At 39.7% G+C, this 23241-nt stretch overlaps 1 protein-coding gene and 1 long non-coding RNA gene across 3 annotated transcripts in view; one reads left to right on the top strand and one right to left on the bottom strand.

The window, feature by feature from the left end:
- Window positions 1-23241, top strand: part of LOC144582458 (uncharacterized) — an 85201-nt gene that overhangs the window by 36039 nt on the left and 25921 nt on the right. The window lies entirely within an intron of this gene.
- SPTLC3 (serine palmitoyltransferase long chain base subunit 3) overlaps window positions 4050-23241 on the bottom strand; it is a 168789-nt gene continuing 149597 nt past the window's right edge. Inside the window, exons 11-13 of one of the 2 annotated variants that reach the window (XM_008995768.5) lie at window positions 18379-18514; window positions 12735-12867; window positions 4050-7942 (exon numbers count right to left, since the gene is read on the bottom strand). In XM_008995768.5, coding sequence (XP_008994016.2) covers window positions 7829-7942; window positions 12735-12867; window positions 18379-18514 — 383 coding nt within the window. In that variant the 3' untranslated portion in view covers window positions 4050-7828. The remainder of the gene's footprint in view (window positions 7943-12734; window positions 12868-18378; window positions 18515-23241) is intronic. The other variant, XM_054255217.2, reaches the window with a different exon arrangement.

Below are 23241 nucleotides of genomic sequence, written 5' to 3'. Positions count from 1 at the left end.
AGTATTGGTGCAGATTGGAGAAATGGGTAACTTATACACTGTTAACAGATGTGAAAATTGGTGTGAACTTTCCATGTTTGTAATATTCAGTAGTAAAATCAATTATTTTACCTTTTTAGGTGAGGTTTTTTTTTTTTTTTTCTATCTGAAACCAATTTTAAGTTCTCCCTTTATCCTTGGGATAGCAAAAATTTTATGAAGGTGTGTTTAGATAAAAATCTTTTTATATTCATTCACTTAGTGCTTACTGGCCCATTTTCATCTTCCATTTTGTTTCAGCCTCAGAGATACAGTTCTTCTGTTATTCCTTTGATATTTTTCCTGCCTTCAAATTTTCCTATTTTTTTCTTTCTCAACTTTTTATTAGATGGATATTGGTTTTTCTGTATGTATTCTCTATGTCTTTTTACATTTTCTCTCATGTTTTATATTTTTTTCTGGCCTTTGCTTTATATTCTGAGAGGGATTCAAACATTTTTTTCTTGTTGCTTTCTATTGATTTGTTTTCACCAGTTTAATATTACATATTTATAATTTTTATGAACTCTGGGTTTCTTTACATATGAGACTATTCTTGTTCAGTGAATGTGATTTCTTTATACAAACAGGTTGACCTACAAAGATCATAATTAGAACTTTTAAAAAGTTATCTTTTCCAGGAATTGTCTGTTTCAGTCACTAGATTTTTTTTTCATTTTTTCCCTCCTTGGCTACCCACTTTGTTATTGCTGCTTTTCATCAAATAACTGGCAATCCCTGTCTTTCTATTTCTTTTCACAATTGAGAGCTATGTTGACTGATGTCACTACTGGTCATATTTCCTCTCTACTTTGCTATGAATAAATAATTAATTGATCTCAATAACAGATGCTCAGTCAAAAATAAGTGTATTTTTCAAAAGTGTTAGTTTTTATCTTACTAGAAATGGACCCACTTTAATAAAATATTTTCATTTTTCTATATTATGTACCTGTAACATTGACTGCATATAGCAGTTATAGTCTTGCCTATATAGGAGATCTTTAACTTTGATTGGTCCTACTTAGAATTGTCTCATCAATACATCTCTTAAAAATCTATACTTTGGGCCAGGCACGGTGGCTCAAGCCTGTAATCCCAGCACTTTGGGAGGCCAAGGTGGGTGGATCACGAGGTCAAGGGATAGAGACCATCCTGGTCAACATGGTGAAACCCCATCTCTACTAAAAATACAAAAAATTAGCTGGGCATGGTGGCGCGTGTCTGTAATCCCAGCTACTCAGGAAGCTGAGGCAGGAGAATTGCCTGAACCCAGGAGGCGGAGGTTGCAGTGAGCCGAGATTGCGGCATTGCACTCCAGCCTGGGTAACAAGAGTGAAACTCCGTCTCAAAAAAAAATCTATACTTTGAAGTTTTGTTTGATAATTTTTTAAAGTTAAGAACTCTTCATGGATATTTTTTGTTGAAAATTTTTTTGGGGAACTGAATTACATTTTAAAATATTAACACATTTTTATGTATGAAAGAAAACCCATTTTGTTCCATGTGCTTATAATTTGTGGCTGGGATTAATGGAAGCTTTACATGTGTGATGTTTTTTAAAAGACTGGTGTAAATGATATAAAATTGGGATGGACAGTATAAAAATAGTTGCATGACAACTGCAATTATTTACAAAATAGACACATGAAGGGGAAATCATGTATTGTTGGCAGAGATTATTTTGCCTTTTGAAAAAACTCATAGACTGATTGGCTGCATCATCCTGTTGTAAAGTTTTTATTCAAATGATGCCAAGATCTTTTTCCATGACCTCACATTGCTACCCATTCATTTTTCACACACAGAGCTTTATTCATGCTGGGGATCACAGTCAAGTTGTAGGGTAGATTGATCTCATCACAGCGAAGCCATTCCATGTCTTTTGGTCTTCCTTATGCCTTTACTCGATGCAATACTTCAAATCTGGAAAAAAAAACCCCACACGTTTGGGCTGGAGAAACAAAGCAGCAGCCATTTCCTTGCCTTAGTTCTTGGCCCATAATGAAGTAAGAGCACGATGTGATGATTGGAGCCAGACCTATCCCTGGCTATGGGCACTGCAGTAGACCCAAACCTAATTAAGAAAGATCCTGAATAAACTTGGGTGAGGGCCAAAATCACTAGCTCCTTCTCGATATAAAAATTAGCAGCTGGGCTGAATAAAAGGGAGTGCTGTTATATGCCACAGAAAACAATCTTTTTTTGCACCTTTTCTGACCTTCTGTTGTTGAATATTTTATTGGTTTGTATCTGTGATAACTTCTCAGAGGAGTTGACTTGCAAATGTGAGAATTCAGTCGCCCATTTGGACCAAGGGATACAATGAAAATTAGAATAACCAGTCCCTACATTAAACCCAGACTGTCGCTGGAATCAAACTTTTCCAAATGCGGTAAACTGGTTTCACTCGTTCTCTTATTCTTCATTGAGCTGCTCCTGTTAATATACAAAGTTTAGCTGAAGTAACTTTTTAAGAAAATTGATTTGATAAGAAAGAGGATGACCATTCTAAGAAAAAACAATCTACATAAAGACTTTTGGAAGTCCTCTTTATGCACTGCTAATCCCCTTATCACTTGAATATCCTTGCTTTCCAAGGTGAAGCCATTGTTAATCTCTGTAAGAGTACTTGGAAGATAATGTTTCAGTTTTTAATATGGCGTCTGGCACATGGTAAGTGTCTAAAAAATGATTGCTTTATTATCTTTTGAGACTCCACATGTTGACTTTAGAAATAATTCTTAGCTTTGATCCAGGGAATTTACATGCAGGCTATACAGTAGAGAAAAAAAGGTTAGCATTTGACTCATTTTGATGCTTTTGTTATCCTGAAACTTACTTTTTAATTAGATTTAAAAGAAGAATAAATTAAGACATCCCTCCCTTTTAGAGTTACTCAGTAAAGTGTTTACCGAAAATGTAATTTCTGGGGTTTGCTTCAAAGTAATCTGGTGAGAGAGGGAGTGAAATGGGTGGGGTAATAGAAGAAAAGATTGAATTGCTAATGTTTGAAGCCAGGTAATAGGTGCATGTGGGCTCATCATACTATTCTATTTTACTGTATGATTAACATTTTCTGACATAAAACTTTTAAAAACCATTTTTTATTTCAATTAGAAATAATTTAAAAAAATAGCAAGTCACAGCTGAGTCCCTTCCTAGGCATTGTTGTCAGTTGAATAGAGTTATTCTTCCCGAGGTAGTGCCTGGCCCCACACCTCTATTGATAGCTTGCATCTGGCATCCTTGTCAATTTGAGTTGACCCTAAAGGATCACGCCTGTAATCCCAGCACTTTGGGAGGCCAAGGTGGGCGGATCACTTGAGGTCAGGAGTTCAAGACCAGCCTGGCCAACATGGTGAAACCCCATCTTAAAAAAAAAAAAAAAAAAAAAAAAAGGATCATCTCAGTTGCACAGTTTCCATGGAATTGGCCGAGGCCTTTGCTATGATAACACAGTTCAACTTGTCCCTCTTTCCAGTCCTGGTCCCTTACTCTTAGGTAGGTATTGTATCATTGTAGGTGGTCTCAGTAGTGTGCTAGTAAATATTTAACAGCCAGCCCTCAGACCTCTAGAGCCCTGACTTGTAGTGTTTGCCAGTTTCCATGGTGTAAATACTCCCATTGTGGCCAACTACAAGCTACCAATCTGATGTCACTGAATGAAGAATTAGAAAGAAATGTGCACGATTGGTTCTCATGACAGTGCAAGCCAGCTCCAGCCACCCCTACCAATTTTCTCAGTGAAATTTCTAAATGCAAATCTCTACCTCAGTCTTTTTTCAGGGTAACCTAATCAACAGAAAACCATCAATGATTTTTATTTGTCAATTTTGGTAATTTTTTTATTGAAGGAAATAACATTTTATAGGCAGAATAAAGTGAAATTGGTCATCTCAAATGTTTCAGCAAAACGTCATACATTTCTCTCTCTCTCTCTCACACACACACACACACACACACACAGGCACACCTCACATACATCATGACACCATAAGACAATGTCCCACAATAATTGCCTAGAGATATTTAAAACATAGATTCTTTTTAATTTTCTAAAAATTACACAGTTGAGTAGGGCATTCTGAAGAACAGACTTCAAATATGTTGTTCTTACTCTTTTGAGACCAGGAAACATTTGCCAAGAATTCACCAGGTGCTGTTTTTGTTGCTAGTATTATAACTATTATTGCTATAAATCAAAACGTATATTTAAGAGTTAATGTGTCATCATCATAACTTAGGTTTTTAAATCAGAGTAAGCCATTTGTAATATTTGCTATCTCTGAAGAAAAATACAGAAGAGTATTGTTTGTCTGAAGAACTGTTAAGACCTTTACCCTACTGAAGAGCTGTTGTTGGAATAAATAAATAATCAGAGGTTGAAGGTTGTTTTTTAAAGGGTAGGAAACGAGAAGAAAGGTACCACACTCAGGTTGGGTGTGGTGGCTCACGCCTGTAATCCCAGCACTTTGGGAGGTGGAGGTTGGAGGATCACTTGGGGTCAGGAGTTCAAGACCAACCTGACCAACATGGAGAAACATGCACCAACATGGAGAAACCCTGTCTCTACTAAAAATACAAAATTAGTATTTTTGGTGTGACACATGCCTGTAATCCCAGCTACTCAGGAGGCTGAGGCAGGAGAATCACTTAAACCCAGGAGGCAGAGGTTGCAGTGAGCTGAGATCTTGCCAAGGTGATGAAAGGGAAATGGGCATCTTCTAGGGAATGATACAGAAGATTGAAGACGAAATGATTTTACCCAAATGAATGGCAGATTGTTCTTAAATATTAGATCCATTTTTATAGAAAGAGAAGTTACTTGGAAAATGGGAACAAAATGTCCCAATGAAAAGTTTGGCTGTGGAATAAATTAATTTTACCAGTATATATACACTTAATTATCAACAAGATAATCAGAATAAGTTTCCTGTTATTAGAGCCAACTGGTCTATCAAATCAGAAGTTTGAATAATGTTCTTAAATTTTGGGATGGATTAGTGGCTGGTTAAAAATGTAGATTCCTGGGCACTATAACTATTATGTTTCAGTAAAGGTCTGGTGTAGGGCCCAGGGATATGCATTTTAGCCAGCTTCCTAGTAAATTCCAAAGCCTGTGGTCTCTGTCAAATCAAAGCATGCTGAAAAGCAATATGGGTAAATGTTCATGACACCATTGTTTCATATTAAGATTAGGAATGACTCTATGCCATTTCCTTATTATGCAGGTATAGCCATCTTACAAATAACATCTGGAACCTTTATCTTCTGCTTTCCTGAAGGTCATTTTCAAGAACATCTTCCATTTATCTCTCAACCAACCAGATCTTCATCTATACCTTTACACACTTGCTTCCTCCATAAAGGAAAATTGTATATGTGTATGTGTGTGTGTATGCATGTGAACAGAAGGGCTGAGGTGCATAAAATTATAGAAAATCCTCTTTTCCAACAGATCTAGCCAAAGAGATATTTTTGGCTCTGACATAGTGATCAAGACTCAATAATCCTATTGAATTAAAATCATGAACCTATTAGCCTAGCCTAGCCTAGCATTTGAGAGCTTTTTCTTAAAAATTTTAAAAATCTCATTATTCACAATCACCCTTCTAATGAACCTTATTCCATATGACACATAGTCTAATATTATTGGCCCTGCGGAGCCTGGGCACCTTCTAATGCACTCTGGAAGCATTCTACTGAGATTATAGTTGTTCTTACACCTCTATATTTAACATGGACTCTGACAGACAGAAATAGGTCCTTTTGTCTTGCACATGGCGGTATAATAAGTTGCCCCTACACCCTTGGATCTTGATGAAAAGAGACTGACTTCCTCCCTGCCCTCCATACTGGGTGTGTAAGTTGTTTCCCATGATGAATTAGACCCAACCTCCTCCATGAAAGTAATAATAGTGGACATTCCTGCTCATGAAGACACTCGTCTAGGGGCTTAAAACTTGAAAGGTAGCTGTGAAGGGTGTGTGTGAAGATCACAGACAGATCCAGAAAGGAAGGAAGCTGTTTATTGCTTGCCATACTTTGTGGAAGGACTAGATGTCTCTCTGTCTTTTTGACCTCCTGTTTATAGAACTCAAGGCATTCACATTTATGACACATTTTCTTTGCACAAATAAAGCTGCACCAGTTTCACAGAGAAGAGTTGGAATTTTGTAATCAAAATCATTGGATGGGAAACTGCATTTTCAGCACCCACTTCTTTCACTAACAGTATTTCTTACAACCTGTGAACATTCATGAAGAACTCTATCATTGTGATCCATTTTTAAACCAATGTACCCACTTGGGGTTATCATTTCCCCGTAAAAAACTTTCCATGCTGATCACTTCTTTTCCTTTAATAAGCTTTGAGCATCAGGGCACATTGCTCCATCCATCACAGGCTCTGCGGGTGGAGTTTCTATCTCAGTGCACAGCATGAAAGCATGGGTCAATCTGTGCCACACACAGCCAAGCCTCTCTTGAAGTGATTTGTTTACAGTGTCATTTGATGGAGTGGAATGCTCTGCAACTCATTCCAACTGCTACAGAAGCTTTGCTAAAAGGTCACCACTGCTCTTTCGAGTTTCCAGATCTGGGCACCACCTGGGAGCTTGTTAAAGATAAGGTTCTCCACGGGCTTTTTCTGTACAAACTAGATCAGATTAACAAAGGGCTACTTTTCCATAGAAGTTCGTGTTTGTATCGAGAAGAAGAGAGCGAGAAAGAGAGAACACAAGTAAATTACAGTTAGTTGCTTTGAAGTGTGCAAGCCCACTTTCTCTCAATTCATAGTGATAGTACAATTTAATAGGCCTAAACATGGGTCTTGTAAAAGTCAGTATTTGCTTTTAAATGTCCTTCTTGAATCAATACTTTCTTCAAGTATGGTCTTTGGAGTGAATTCTAAAGGACCTTGAATCTCACCATTTACTCAAAATTCAATAGAAAAATGACAACTAATTCCTTAAGGTGATAGAGGCTATGCAGGCTAAGCATTCACTGTGCCCTGTACCAACAAGGTCCAAGTCATTGCAACTACCGTTTTAGTCTCGGCCTAAAAGTGGCTTGTGCTTGCTTTTCCCTTTCTCATGAAACAAATATCTTGAATTTTCCAAACCTCAGAAGCTCAGCTGTAAAACTAGGAGACCAGCAAGAAGAAAAGGAAAATGTCCTTCAAAGACGTCTCTAGTCGCAGTTGGCCAGTTCTGCTCTCCACCTCAAAACATTAACTATGTCTTTTGATACTTGTCTGTAAAAAACATCCAATTGTGACAAATGGTAGAAACAACATTTCTTTAACCTCCTGCCTGGAACGTCCCATGATACAGATGAGTTCTAGCTGATACTTTTCTGAGTGGAACAAGGAAGATGGTTACTGTCCACTACACTCAGTCACATCTGCAGATGGAGTAAGTAAACGCATAGTGAACATACTGAATGAAAATTTAAAATCCTTTCATTTGCATTTGGTTGGAATCCCTGAAAGGGTCTGAACCAAAGAGTCTGCACAGTAGCAGCTGAAACACAGGCTCATCGCCATTAAAACTATTCTCAGAAGTGTGTACATGTGTGTATTCTAGTAGAATGCTTGGAAGAAGAGAGACTTAAATCTGGAATTGTATTTTTGCCTCTGCAGTCTGAGTTGGAGACAGTAAAAACAATGTCTCCCTCAGTTCCATCAAGCTGGTCTGGGAACCAAAATTGTCCTGAGGAAGGGGGAAAAATCCATTTATATTCCTTGTGAGGCAAGGAGGGAGGTCTTTCTCGCAAAGTCTTTATGTGTCATTCAGGACCAGGACACTTAATCTTCGAGTTCAAAGCTGGTCTCATCATAGAGTTCAGGACGTGCTGACTTCTTGTGCCGGGAATATTTCAGTCGCAGGAGATCACCCGTTTCATCAAGAGCTTCCAAAACCTGCAATGAGATTACACATTAGGTTGTGGTTTAAGACCCTAGAGGAATGTTAGATACTAATTCATTTTATTTAATGGTCTAATTCTACACTACGAATGTTTATTTTATTTTGAGAGTGTGAAGAGAAGAATAAAAACATTGACCATGCTTACCCTTAAAGGCGTTATTTGAAAATGTCATGACTTATATGTCAACTTGTAGAAGAAAAAGATATGGTTGCAGAATGCATGTGAAGTTATATCTTCATGACACAGCAAACCACCTGGCCAAGAATAACGTGGAATGTTGTGGGAGCTGATTAGCATAATCCTCTGTCCTCTCATGCTACCCCAGGCCCCCTGCTATTCAATAGTCATTTTTAGTCCCATAAAATACTAGAACTTAACTCACAGGGACTGAGAACTCATCTGTTTCAACTCTCTTACGTGAGGCGGGTACACGTATCCTTCATTTTACACATGAAACAGCTGAGATACAGAAAGTGAAAAAAGGTCATTTTCGATTCTAGTATATCACTAATCCTAGGGTATTGGTCATGCCTTTTTGACCTTTCTAAGCCTGTTTTACTTAACCTGCCAAATGAGGAGGAAGATAATATTAGGGTTTAATGCTTTGAAAAAGCTAAAGTGAGCGTTGTTAATGTTAGAATGGGTGACTAATGGGTATGATGGACTCTCCTCTTTGGGAAATCTTTCAAACTGATAGTAATTAAGATTTCCTCCAACATGTTAAAAGCAATTGATTTCTTGGTGGTAAGAGTGTGAGTATTTAAAATATTCTTCCCTGTTTTTCTAAATTTCCTACATCAAATCTCAGTGCTAGGAAAACGTGACCAAAGTTATCTTTAAAATGACACCTTTCTGGGATAGTTTCTATCAGTCTTTGCTGAAGGTGGGGGATGGAATACGTCAGTGGTTTCCGAAGTGAAGGACTTGCACGTGTGTGGTATCTGTGAGATAATTTATGGAGGATGTGGGGAAACATTAGAATTTCTATTCTGGTTTCTTTCTTTTTCTTTTTTTTTTTTTTAAGACAGTCTCACTCTGTTTCCCAGGCTGGAGTGCAGTGGCACAATCTTGGCTCCCTGCAACCTCCACCTCCTGGGTTCAAGTGATTATCTGCCTCAACCTCTTGAGTAGCTGGGATTACAGGCATGCCACCATGCCCAGCTAATTTTGTATTTTTAGTAGAGGTGGGGTTTCACCATGTTGGCGAGGCTGGTCTTGAACTCCTGACCTTAGGTGATCTGCCCACTTCAGCCTCACAAAGTGCTGGGATTACAGGTGTGAGCCACTGCACCCAGCCTCTATTCATTTTTATCTCAACCTTTTAAACTTTTATTTATGTCTCTTATATAATGTATATATATATTGGTAATGCATATATCATTTACTAAGAATTTATGTTAATCCTTGCTGATCAAAGACCACCCAGAACACACTCATACTCAAAGTTAGGTTTCTTTAGCTTGCTGGGATAAGAGAGGGGGGACACTGCAGAAGAACCATGGGCATCTTAGTGACAGGAAGATGGGAGAGACTTCTCACTGCATTTGGGCTTGTGCCTGAGATGACTCTAAGGAAGCAGGGATAGGTTCTGGGTTGGATGCTGTCAAGAAGTAGGACTTCTGGCTGGCTCTATATATTTATAATTTCTATCTGCAAGGTGAGGGAATTAAAATGAGGGTAGAGTTGTTATTGGTAAAGGAGCAACTGTCACACATGTCAGTTAGGAGAGGGAGACATTAAGTACTGTGGAGTGGCCTTGTCTCTGTCTTGTCCAAATGTGGTCATGGAATGCATTTACCTAACATTGTTTCTAGTCTATGAGCCTTTAGGTTCAGTTGCTACCTTGATGGCTATTAATCCGGGTCATTTTTGACTTTCCCTTATATGTACATTAAGGAACTGCTCAAAATTTTTTGTTGAGATAAGTGCATGATCTCAAAAGTTTAGAGGCATTTGTCTAGATGATGTCTCAGTATCCTTTCGAAGCAGGTATTTTGTGGCAATTAAGAACTTGTGAAGACAATCACATGCATGAACACCTCAATGCTGCTTGGAGCACAAAATTACAAATTCACCCACACTGTCTGTCCCTCCTGCTATCTCAGGGAACTTGCTTCCTGGCCACGTTCTCTTCTCTCCCTTCTGTGCAAGGTCCCCTCTTCACTGTCTTCTGCCCTTAATGTGTAACATGCTCAAGTCTTCTCCATTTTAAAGGGTATTATCTAAACCTATTTTTCTTTCTACAGCCAGACTTCTTGAAAGTTTTGCCTTCCTTTTCTTACGACCAACTCATTTCATTTAAAAGAAACAATTTATTAAAATTGTCATTCTGGAAATACATACTCAATTTAGAGAACCGGGGAAATAGAAAATAAAGTTGGCTGGGTACAGTGGCTCACGCCTGTAATCCCGGCACTTTGGGAGGCTAAGGCGGGTAGATCATGAGGTCAGGAGATCGAGACCATCCTAGCCAACATGGTAAAACCCTGTTTCTACTAAAAATACAAAAATTAGGCTGGGTGCAGTGGCTTATGCCTGTAATCCCAGCACTTTGGGAGGTTGAGGCGGGTGGATCATGAAGTCAGGAGATCAAGACTGTCCTGGTTAACACAGTGAAACCATCTTTACTAAAAATACAAAAAACTAGCTAGGTGTGGTGGTGCACACCTGTAATCCTAGCTACTTGGGAAGCTGAGACAAGAGACTCGCTTGAACCTGTGAGGCAAAGGTTGCAATGAGTGAAGATTGTGCCACTGCACTCCAGCCTGGGAGACAGAGTGAGACTCCATCTTAAAAAACAAAACAAAACAAAATCCCAAAATTAGCTGGGTGTGGTGATGCACGCCTGTAGTCCCAGCTACTTGGGAGGCTGAGAAAGGAGAATTGTTTAAACCCAGGAGACGGAGGTTGCAGTGAGCCAAGATCACACCACTGCGCTTCAGCCTGGGCAACAGAGTGAGACTCCATCTCAAAAAAGAAAAAAGAAAAGAAAACAAAGTTCACTCATCTCAAAATCTGGTTAGCTCAGTTGTTAACATGCTACTCAATAATTTCTACTGTGTACCTACTGTGTACAGTACACTGGTTGACGTTTTGAGGTTATCCTTGTGAAGATGAAAACACAACTCTGTGTGTGTGTCTGCACATTTGTCTGTGGATAATTTCAGACTCCAGTTATCCTCGTCACTCTTTTATTCTTTCTGTTCCATTCCTTTCCTTAAAATGCCTCTTCTCTGCAACATCGAGCTTCTACTAATGGCTAATCCAGTATTTTCTTCTATTCCCTCACTGCGTTGAAACTTCCTGTAGTTTTCAGGGGCATTTTGACCCTCCTCCTCTTTAAAACTGTCTCCTCTGTATGGACTTTAATACTACACTGAATATGTCTTTCCTGACTGCTCTAGCTCTATGTAAGTGTGGGTCCCCATCTGTGAGTCCTGTATCTTCCCCGGAAGGTAAGCAGTCCCCAGGTCTGCCCTGTTCACTCTTGCTCACATCTGGACAATTACATCTTCTACTTTTGGCTGTAATGATCCCTCAGTTCCCTCAACTGTAACAGCTCCAGCTTTGCATACTCTCCTAAGCTCTAGAATCTTACTTTTCTTCTATAGGTGGCCCATGGACATGTAGTCTGAACATGTCTAGAACTGAGCTCATTCTGTTCTCCCACTCCTATTGAAAATTCGTTGTTCCTTATACCTTCTCTCATTTAAGTGCTTCACCATCCTTCTCTTCACCAGTGCTAAAGACCTCAAATTGTCTTTGGTTCTCTCTTTCCACATATGCACTGCATCCAATCATTTGTCGAGTCCATTCATTTGTAATATTTTTCCATGGATTTGTTTCTTTTGTTTCTACTACCATTAGCCTTGTCATCTCTTGTTTTGTAAAATAGCTCCATTGTAGGTCCTTTTGTCCCTTTCCAATTCATCACATTCATTTCATAATGACATGATTATGTCACTCTACTGATCGGAAGCCTTGAATGATGCTCCATGATCTTTATTAAAAAGGCCTGGCTCAAAAGCCACGTCCCATCAATCTTCCTCACTGTAATAATCCACTTCCACAGTTCTCTGTATTTCTTTTTCAAGATGAATTTATTTTGTCCGGTATTATGTGTTATTCATTTATTAGTATCTTCTCCTAGGCTTTTTGCCCCAGGTTTGCACATAGTTGACTCTCCATAGTGTTTGCAAAACTGCATTTATGTTATGTGACTTCCCATTAACTCCAAACGGATTAGATGGCTTAGTTCTCGGATATTACTCATTCACATGAAAATGGAAATCAAGGGACAATAAAAGGCAGTTTTAAACTCATTTCTGCCTCACTTAGGTGTGGCTTCTGTCATGTAGATTTGTTCTTGTTGTTGGTTTTCCAACATGTTGCTTACTTGGGTCCTATTTTATTATTATGGCAGATTTTGTGGCTATGAAAAATGTCAGGATACACGTAATTAAGTCTGAAACAGCATTTTAGATCAGCTTTTGCATTTAAGATCAAGTAAATAGCACAACATACAGCTACTCTGTCAGTCTTTTCTAGGAAACCAAAATACTATTGAAATCTTTGCGAAATGGATTTTCTTTTCTATCTACGGAGTGGTCACAGTGTTGGCTGTTGTTGACGTGCCCTTGTTTATCAGCAGTGACTTTTCACCAGTGTTGTTTGCCTAAATCACCCAAGGGAAACCCAGAGAACCCCAAGCTGTCTCAGTAAAAGGACTTGCTTTGACTCCAAGGTACTGGTACTGAGATCCGGTTGGCCTGTGGCATACTCACTGTGTCTAACATCTCCCGGGTATGTGACGCTGAAACACAAAACCGAGCCCGAGCTTCTGCGAGGGGAGTGGCTGGAAATCCCACGACCACCACCCCGATTTTCTTCTCTTGCAACATATGCCTTGCAAAAGCCCTTAAGAAAGAGAGAGAGAGAAAAAAAAGTGGTTAATTGAGAAAAGACAAAATTATCCTGACGAAAAAGGAATATGGCTAATTGACTTTTTTCTTTTTTATGATAATAGAAGATGACTGAAGTCGTTAAACTTCTGTCAAATACAATTGACAAATAAATGGGCAGTCAGTCACTTGGTGCCTCTCATAATGATGTATGTGGTATTATGGGTCTGACACACTCATTAGATAATTGTGGATATTGAGTCTCTGACACCAAGCAGAAAATACTGATGTTTATTTCACTGGTTTAACAAATCTGCAGTGGTACAAAATCCATCTGCAGGCTCCCTAGGTGTAAAACAGTTCCTATAAAGCAAGACCATAAAGAAAGAAGCTATATTAGTTGTAAGGATATATGTTTTAAAAACTTAATACAAATAATATAATGTGGAAATTTCAAGGAGCCTATACTTAGTGAGTATAATGTGAAGACCAGAATCAGAGGGTCTGCAGTATCCAACCCCAAGCTAGTTTACTCAGTGCAGGGCCAAAGATTCTATTTTCCATCATATCAGAGATAAGAAATAGGAAGGTCCCCTGATTGTTTGATATGTGAATGAACATACCCAGGGATGCACAGGGATAATACACTCAGTGACTGGGTTTAAGAGGAATGAGGCAGAAGGGAGACCAGGAAAGAAATGTTCACACAGAACCTTACAGCCTATAGGACTTAAGTCATAGAACTAGAAAGCTGTTTGATGCAGGGTAAAACCTTGGTAAGCTATGATTCCTTCCCTTCAATCCTTCTAGTCTCTTTTTTTTCCAGAGCTATTCGAAGTAACAATTCTAGAATATTAAGCTCAAAGGCAGTAAATATCTTGTGCTGAGAGTGAAGGTCAGATAAAAAGGCATGTACTCCCAAGTGACTCTTTTCCCTCTTTGGGCTCTGTTAGTCTTTGCAGGAAAATTTAATTACTGAATGACTTTACCCATAAGTGAGGTAAATGCCTCAGATCTGTTCTTAGCATTAAGAGATTGCTGGTGTATTATTTTAGGCTGGAAGCTGACAGCACCAGAGAAACCTTCCAATCACAGCTCAGGAAGAATTCTTGAACCAGATGTGGAGAGTGAGCTTGCTCCTCCATTCACTTGTTTTGCTGTTGAGCAGTCTGCCTTTTGGTTGCTTCAGACAGAGCACAGGTTATTAAATGAAGCAATAGAGACTGCAAGATCTACAGGACACACAGCCTTTCTGGCCCCCTGGCTTGGGCGAGGCAAGATTAGTCCTTTGATTTCAAGTAGGAAGTTTAGAAGGAGATGAAGCTTTCTAGCTGAGAAAACTTGAAAACAGAGGCTGTTCTTTCTCTTTCTTGATCACCCTATGGAAGGCTGCCCACAGAACTGCACAGAATGAGAGCTCATAATTGTCTGGGAAACAAGTCTAGTGCTTTTATTCTAGAGTACAAACCAACTGACCCATAATCTCAGGCCAGTTTTTGGGACTCCCAGAAGACCGCTTTCACTGTCTGCATGATTCTTTTTGTACCAAAAGAAGCCCATTTTGCCAAAGAATGCAGAGCAAAATATATGACTCTGTTGATTCATTAGCCTAATCTGGCATCTCCCTGGAGCACTTTTGAATTTAAACCTTACATTACTAAAGCTAGTGTTCTTAAGTTAATATATATGATTGCACTGGAAATTTTATATCATGATCCTCTGTTTGTACTCCCCAAAGCAATTGGCAATAGGTTAAAATAAACTAAACTATTTTATAATAATCATAATAATCAACAGCATTGATTATCAATAATAATAATAATTGACAGCATTGCATTGTATGCAGAATCACTACCTCTTGTGTAACACCATCTTCCAAGTATATTACATGAACAAAGCCTTTACCAAGTACCCAATACAATACATTCTTGGTTATTTAAATGTATGTTTTATGGGTGAAATCACATTACACAGCTCTGTAGAAGACTCCGGTGGTAGAGTTATAACAAGGCTTTGTTCAAAAGGATAACTGGCTCCAGACTGTTTTCATTCTGCAAGAGGACATGTGGAGAGATCATCATTCTTTAATAAAATCAAAGGTTTTTAAATGACCAAATGAAAGAAGTGCTTCCACACTGACTTACACAATTAACTCCCTATTTAAAAAATGTCTCTACATATAAACTTCCGACAAAGAAATATTACAGAAGGAAGCAAAGCCAGACAGCAGGGCAAGCTCTTGCCAGCGCCTCCTACCAGTAACAGATGATACTACCTTTTGTAACTAACCTGTTCTGTTTCCTTAGATGACCCAAACAGATTTTTTTTTTCTGTTTGTAGTGATTGTTGCCTTTTGAATCGCCAATGATGACATTAAACATAATGAAATTTGTGCTCTGCATTGCTTTCATGAGCATTTTTTTCCTATGAACTAAAGCTTGGGAGTTGTGCTGTGCGTTTGAAAGAGCTCTAGTTTATGAAGCAAATGGAACTGGCTTTGAATTCTGGGCTCTGGTGCCTATAACCTGTGTGAGTCTTAGAGAGTAATTTTTTTTTTTTTTTTTGAGACAGAGTTTCATTCTTGTTGTCCAGGCTGGAGTGCAGTAGCATGATCTCAGTTCACTGTAACGTCTACCTCCCACATTGAAGCGATTCTCCTGCCTCAGTCTCCTGAGCAGCTGGGAGTACATATGCCTGCCACCATGCCCAGCTAATTTTTTTTTTTGTATTTTTAGTACAGACGGGGTTTCACAATGTTGGCCAGGCAGGTTTTGAACTCCTAACCTCAAGTAATCCACCCGCCTTGGCCTACCAAACTGTTGGGAGGCGTGACCCACCACATCCGGCCTTAGAAAGTAATTTGCCCTTTGTTAAGTCTCAGCATCTTCATTTGCAAACTACGGCTAAACATCCTACCCTCCATGGGTAATCACTGAGATTGCAAAGCCTTACTTAGCATATATTCAGTATTCTGTGATATTAGCTCTTCTTAAAAAAAAATCTTAAGTTAAAAGAAACAGGATGGTTTGACACATTATCCAGTGTCTATATAGCAATATGGAAGCAGAGTATAGCAGGATCTTTACCTACTATTTTTTCTGGATGTTTTATTTTTAGTAATGCAATCAAGAACTGCAGTAATTATTTGGGAGAGCCATGCAACCATGGTGACTCAACCTAGCACTCAGTTGAAACTGATAATGATCATCATTGTTGCAGAGTAGTAGCAGTAAAATGGCTACCACTGATTGAATGGTTGTGGCATGCCAAGTACTCTATTAAGTGCTTTGTATACATTATTAGCATTTAAAAATGCCATTATTATTATCAGTGAGTTAATGCTATTAAGAATGACAGCTAACACTTAATAGCTCTTATATAAGAGGTAACATGCCAGTTCCTGCAGACATCATCTTGTTTAATCTTCACAGTAACCTTATGAAATAGATTTTATATCCTATTTTATAAATGAGAAAACTGGAGCTTCAGAAAGCTAAGTAACTTGTTCAAGAACCCCCAGCTAGGAGGAGTTTTTATTCCAAACCTTTCACCACACCATAGAACATAACTTTTCTATGAACATATGAACATATGAAGCATATTGTACACAGCATATTGTGTGAGTTCTGGAAGTTATATGCATTTGTTTTCACTACTTATGGACTCTTCTCTTTGGGTTGGTTCATTTTTCCAACCTGTAGGGATTCTAATTCTGGCTTTTATCATTAAAGTTGGAACTATCCAGAACACTTCTACTGTCACTGGAATACTCCAGAATTATGTGTTTTAGACCTTGGACAAGTTTATTTTCAGTGCCTTCTTTTGAGTTAATGATACAATATTAGGTAAACCTGAGCTAAGTTTGGAATATTTCTTCCAACACATATCATTTCCCCAATCATTTTGAATAAGTGCGTGTGTGTGCCTTCAAAAATCAGATGGTTAAAAGTCTTTGGATTATCTACTACTTTCAGTCACCATTGTCACCCCTCCTTGACATTATCAGAGAGCAGTGTGAGGTGCAACATTTCTGTAGCACATGATCTCCTTGGACACTTCATGCTTTGTGTTCCTGACCCAGATCTGTGAACAAAGGGCCAACTGGTGTGAATGATGTGGCATGCTAAAAAACTCACGTGTGTCTTAACTGCTTGTGATTTTGCTGTGGTAAAATGACGCCAGAGCATACTCTGAGGAATCAGTCTTTTAGGAACTTATAACTCAGTCTTGCCCTCCATGACTTTTCACGAGTAAGCCCCAAACCTCTTTTATTGGGACTTTTCTATACTTCAAATACTCTGCCAATCTAGTCGGGTGATTAGAGAGTCAAACAGAAAGTTCTAGCAATGGGTTACATTGGAGGGGAGTTAGGACCTCTAAAATCTGATGCATAGTATGTTGAATATGAATTTCCATCATGTGCTTGGTCAGAGACATAAATAAACATTTTACCTTTAGAAAGGATTTTAGTTAACTTCATTTTTTTTTTTCTAAGACAGGGTCTCATTCTGTCACCCAGTCACCCAGGTTGGAGTGCAGTGGCACAATCTCAGCTCACTGCAACTTCTGCCTCCGGGGTTCAAGTGATCCTCATGCCTCAGGCTCCTTAGTAGCTAGGACTACAGGTATGCATCACCATGCTCAGCTAATTTTTGTGTTTTTAGTAGAGACAGAGTTTCACCATGTTGGCCAGGCTGGTCTTGAACTCCTGACTTCAGGTGATTCACCCGCCACAGTCTCCCAAAGTGATAGGATTACAGGCATGAGCCACCGTGTTCTGCCAGTTAACTTCCTTTTAATAACAGAGGTGGTTAGTCTCTAGCAGCTTGGAGAAGGGCTCATGTGTAAAACTGTCCCTGCCAAACTGACAAGAAGTCATGTTTTCCTCTTTATGCAATTGTTACTAATGCTCAATTTCAAAGTTCCAATCAAGAAAACAACCCCAAAACAGGTTTAGAGTAAGAGCATGAGAAACTGAGCGTGAGCTTCAATGTGAGCCTCAGTTTGGGTTTTTTGCATCTTACTTTTACTGCTGTTTGACTTGTATGGCTTTGGGTAGGTTAACTGCAGTCAGCCTCAGCTTCTCCACCCTTGAAATGAGAAGGTCCTCTTGCTAGAACGGCTGCAGCGTTCAATGGGAGAAAACACAGGGCCTGATCACAAGGTTTTGATGGTAATATGGGGAGAGACGATCTTCAGAAGTTCTCACTGAGAAAGATTTGGGGTCAGAAGGAGGTTCAGGATTGTGCTTAATTTACAGTTAAGGCTGAGGAGATAAGTGATTTCCCTAAATTAACAGAGCTTGAATTTAGGGAAGAGAGGTCAGTCTTAGCACCTGGTTCCCCTTCTGTAAGACCTGTGGGAGAAGTTCTAGGTGACAGGCTGGCAGGTGGCTTCTGAGAAGCTGTACAATTGAATTCTAAACTCAATCACCCCATTCCAAATGCATAATCTAATGCCTGTGTCAAAAAGCCATCTTAGGTCACCTGGTGTTTAGGTGTGATTCTGAGATGCCTTGGATACTTACGCAACTTTACCAGGCATGTAAAGAAGCAGAGGAACAACAGAAGCATTCTCATTGCCGTAGATAATGAATCCCATTTCCTGCAGTCTTTGTCTGAAGTATCTTGTGTTTTTTGCAAGTTGCTGTACTCTCTGCAGCCCTGAAAAGAGACAGGCGTGAAATCCATCAATTCCCACTAGAAAGAGGGAAGTAAAGATCAACTTGGCAAGCAACTCTAAGTCTTTCTGCAGGCAGCAGCACTAGCTGGGAGGAGGAAGTAGGGTGGGGAGATATCTCCTGGGGTTAATTGTGGGCACTGATGCCCAGGTACTGCCTTGAGCCTGGAAGGCAGGCAGGGAAGGGGACGGTGCTACGAGGTGCTGCAAGCAACTGAAAGCAGCTACACCGGAGAGCTGGTGGGAGGCAGGGGAGGTACGTATTTTGTACTTCTCTGTACTTAAAAACATCAACGCAAGAGAAGGGAGTATGGTAAGAAGTAACATAACTACTTCCCCCACCCTCACCTCATACCAGACATTGGTAGATGCTTTTTAGCTAAGCTGAATTGGCTCATTAAATTGTCCCTCATTTAAATCTCTAATCAAAGGATCCTTTGTCCCATCTGAATTTGTACGGATAGCATATTCATAGACAAAGACAAGTCCTGCTGAGACCAGGCCTGTTTTTTGAGGCATTTGGTGGTAGACTAAGAGAAGGGAGGAAAGGGGACCCCGGCTTTCCCCAGCCAGAAAGAAGGATAGCATTGGCCCAAAACTGAAGGACAAGCAAAGTACATACATGGGTCTACGTCAAGGTTATTGGTGCTTCAGCTCTAAATCTTACATCCTGTGTCCTAAGTGTGTGTCCAGTGCAGAGTTCACGCACGTGAGATGACAAAGTAAATGAAAGAGCAGAAAGTCCCATCCTGAAGATAACTGTCTACTCGGGTCCTGCTTCAAAGTGGGTAGGTAAGCCAGCCAAGCTAGATAGTATTTGCTCAGTTCGATTGAATAGGATTAAACATTTAAGTACCCTAGAAGTCAGCCCAGGGTTTGCATTTGATGCAGAATTGCTGTTCGGCAGGAATGTGCCTCTACAGTCTTACACCTCACTGGTTGTCTTTAGTGGACCTCCATTCTAAGTGGTGAGACGTTCAGACAACTGGTCAGAGATTCTGTCCTAGAGGTTATTCAATATTTTGAACAGCACTCATGGGTGTTTGTAACTCTTCAGATAAAAATAGGGTAAACATTTCAGTAAACATGTCAATTACAGTCATCTGGTCCCTTCTTAGAGAAACAGCCCCAGATTGTGCGTTGACAAAGGATGGAGCAGTGGGCATCTTCCACTCAGCCTCCTCCTCCAGAGAACCATACTGTTTGAGCAGGGTTGGCCCTGCCTTTCCTCTTTTCTACAAGGTAGTGTGATGGCCAGTCTTGATCAGTTGGAATACTTCATCCCCCTGATTATTGGTTTGATGATGGAACATAACCAGGGACTATTTGAGTCTTTCTTTTAGATCCACTGAGGAAGAAGTGTAAGCATGAGATAATTCTCAAACGACATCTTTGTCCTCACCTGGAGGAAGCCTGCTTAAGAATGTTATCGACTCAGATAGAAGCCACTGTGCAGGACACTGAGAGTCCTGATAGCATCATCTGAACCTTTGGGTCCAGCTGTGCCTAACCCAGACCATTTTTTTTGGACTTCCCTGCTGCGTGATTCAATATACTTCCTTTCTGCCTCTTATAACCAAATTTGTCCTGAGTAATCCAGGTGGTAGCTACTAATTGGATCAGGTAGCCTCTAAAACACAATAATAATATCAACACTCACAATAATAATATCAATAGCAATAATTATAGCTCACCCATGTGTGATGTCACCACTGTTACAAGCTCTTGACATTTGTTGATTTAGTCCTCACAATAACGAAATTGGTGTAAGAACTGTAATCCTACGTTATACACAAGGAGAAGCCAAGTAACTTACTCAAATGTACATAGTTGGTAGGTGGCCATGCCAGAATTGAATTCTAGAATCAGAGATTCAAGAATCTGTGTTGTTAGCTCCTACACTGTAATGCTCTGCCGAGGTAAGGGATGGTGGTTCTTCTAAAGATCAATAAAACTCCATTTCTGCCAGCTATTTGGATTATAATTGTATCAACTTTTTTTTTTTAGTAGAGGAAGTTGAGAGTCGAAGACTGAGAAAATGCCTGATGGCCTCATGTTGTGAGTGGTTGGATAGGGTCTCACTAGGGTAGGATATCGCTAGGGTGGAGTCTAGTGCCCCCTTCACTTTAGGTAGAGGTCCTGAAGGGCTGCGTTCACCAAGTGAAGGTGAACCAGGGGTAGACAGGCTCCCAAAGAGCACTTTCTTCACCCAGACATCTGACATGTTTTCACTAGACTCTATCACTCCCAAAATACTTCAGATATTCCTTTTAAGTTTTCCTTTGCTCATCAGGCCTAAAGGGACTTAACTTCTGTGATATCTTAATTGTGTTAACAACACAGTATATGTGGAGAAATGGAGATTTAGTTGAGTGGAACATGGATTAAGGAGTAGGATGCTAAATGTCCCAATTGTTCATGCTTGTTTTCTGTTACTTTCTTTTTCCTAACTCCAGTTCTCAAGGATGATCTCTCCCCAACTCTGCCAGCTCCCAGCAGGCAGGCTGTGATGGAGAGAGCATCCAGCTTATTGTTCTTTTTTAGGGAAGCAGACATCTCAGCCCCTCTAGCCTGACCACAGACAATGAATGGATGATGCCTTTGACCCAAAGGCAGTCCACTTGGGTGTTAGCAAGGAAGCCATGTGTTGGTCTGTCATAGGAGCTTTGAAAAAGAGAGAAAAAAATATATAGATTATAAACCAGATCTTCTTGTTATTACAGCATGGATGTGAAAAATTTAGAGAAGATGGTAGTACAATTTAGTTGGTAGTAGAAGTAGAAATGGAAAGACATAGAAAAAAGCTTATTAGCAGAATCTGTGAGACAGAGTAAGCCGTTGGTTGGTAGAAGCTGTGGCAACCTATGAAGAAGAGAGGTAGGCAGTGCAAGGAAGAGTAAGATATAAAAACAGAAGAGCTTATAGTCTAGTGGGAGAAATCGACATTAATCAAATAATCGTCCAAATGGATGGATCGCAACTCTGATGAGCATTATAGAGAAAGGTTTTGTGGTGTTATGAGAGCTCATAAGAGGGAGATTGGACCACATCTGAAAAAAGTCAATAAGTGATGAGTGAACAAAGATCCAAAGGATGAGCAAGTATTAGCCAGACAAAAAGCTAGAGGAGAGGATTCCAGGCCGAGGAACCAGGTGTAATGGTTTTGTGGTTTGCAGAAGAACACAGAGCTTGTCAACAAGGCAAGATGTGGTTGAGGATGGGACAAGATGAAGCTGGAGAGATGGATGGATTGTCTAAAAAAAGAAAAAATGAGGCGAGACTACAGGGACTGAAGAATCCCACATTTAATGATTGGGAGGAGTAGGAGTAGGATGAATCTAAAAGCGAGACAACATAGCAGCCACCAGAGAGGGAGAAAATAAAGCAGGACATAGAACAGTGTTCTTTGGTTTTATCAACATGACAACTCATTAACAACCTTTACTTCAGGGTCCCTGGATGGAACTTTGGTTTTAAAGAAACAGGTAGTTCCAAGTATGGTTTCTTAGTTCATATCCATTTTCCCCAATTCTAAATTTTGCAACGTGAATACAAGTAAGGAATCCCGAGAGGTGTAGAAACATCTGTATAATTTTTTTTTCCACATGGACACAGTCTCCTTTGTGTTTAAAATAAAGAAACTTTATAACATGCTGATATGTCCCTTGGAAACTTGTATGCTTACAGAGACTATTAAAAATGCAGGACTAGAAATTAGGAAGGAGAATATTTTCCTTACTTAAGAAAAATCACCCATACATTAAAACTGTGTGTTTCTTAACTCTCTAAGTTAAGAATATAAGGAGTAGGGGGAGATTGAGGTCAGAAGGAAAGGAAAAGAGGGCTATGGTAAGGATTGTTTTAAAGGTGATTAAAATCAAGGCACAGAGATATGTCTCGGCCACCAAAATGTATTCCATACGGCCTGTCCTCATGTGCGTTCAGCACTTCTGTTGATCATTAGCTACACGATGAACAGATGACTTCATCAGGCTAGACCTGATGATTCCTACATGTTCCCCCTTGAAGACTAGAAGGATTTCCTGGCCTGGAAGTGCCTGAATGACTTTAATTGCTTTTGTCAATGGCATTCTCTTTGGTCTTGCCTATAATGATTCATCCATCACTGAATGCCTAGCTACTTAATTGGCCCCGGCTGTCCCTATTGCCTTGATTAACCGAAGAAACTGGATCATCACTCATGTCACCGTTTCGCTGCTTCCAGATTCTTCAGAAACTTGAGCAAACAGATGATACTGTCCAGGGGTATCTGACTCCTAAGAACTAAATGTTTCTGCCTCCTCATCTTTCCTATCTTTGAACCATTTAGCAGAGCATGGCTGACAAGCCATTATGATATGCTTCGTGGTCACCACGCTTTCTCATATAGGTCACTACAAATGCCTTTGAGGTCTTGCATTTGCCAAGATTCAGCTCCTTTCAGTTACTCTATTGCTCATTCTTTAAAATCGGAAACATTCTCATACGCTTGGAAGGCCAAGAGTATTATGTATACAGAGGTATATAAAATGCTACTCATCTAAACAGTAGACAAATGACTGTATTAATTATGTTGGGCTTTGAGATCCTTGCTTGAAGAGTGTTTTGCAAAAGTAGAAGCAATATTTGGTGCATGTCCTTTTGTACAGGATGGCAAAGGGAAGCTTTGAAGATTGGGTATGGCAGCCACATCCCCTTCAAGACGCTCAGA

The sequence above is a fragment of the Callithrix jacchus genome, chromosome 5 (genome assembly GCF_049354715.1).
Source record: "Callithrix jacchus isolate 240 chromosome 5, calJac240_pri, whole genome shotgun sequence".
Lineage (NCBI taxonomy): Eukaryota > Metazoa > Chordata > Mammalia > Primates > Cebidae > Callithrix > Callithrix jacchus.
Note: the sequence above shows the minus strand (reverse complement) of the source record. Positions and strands in the feature narration are given on the sequence as shown.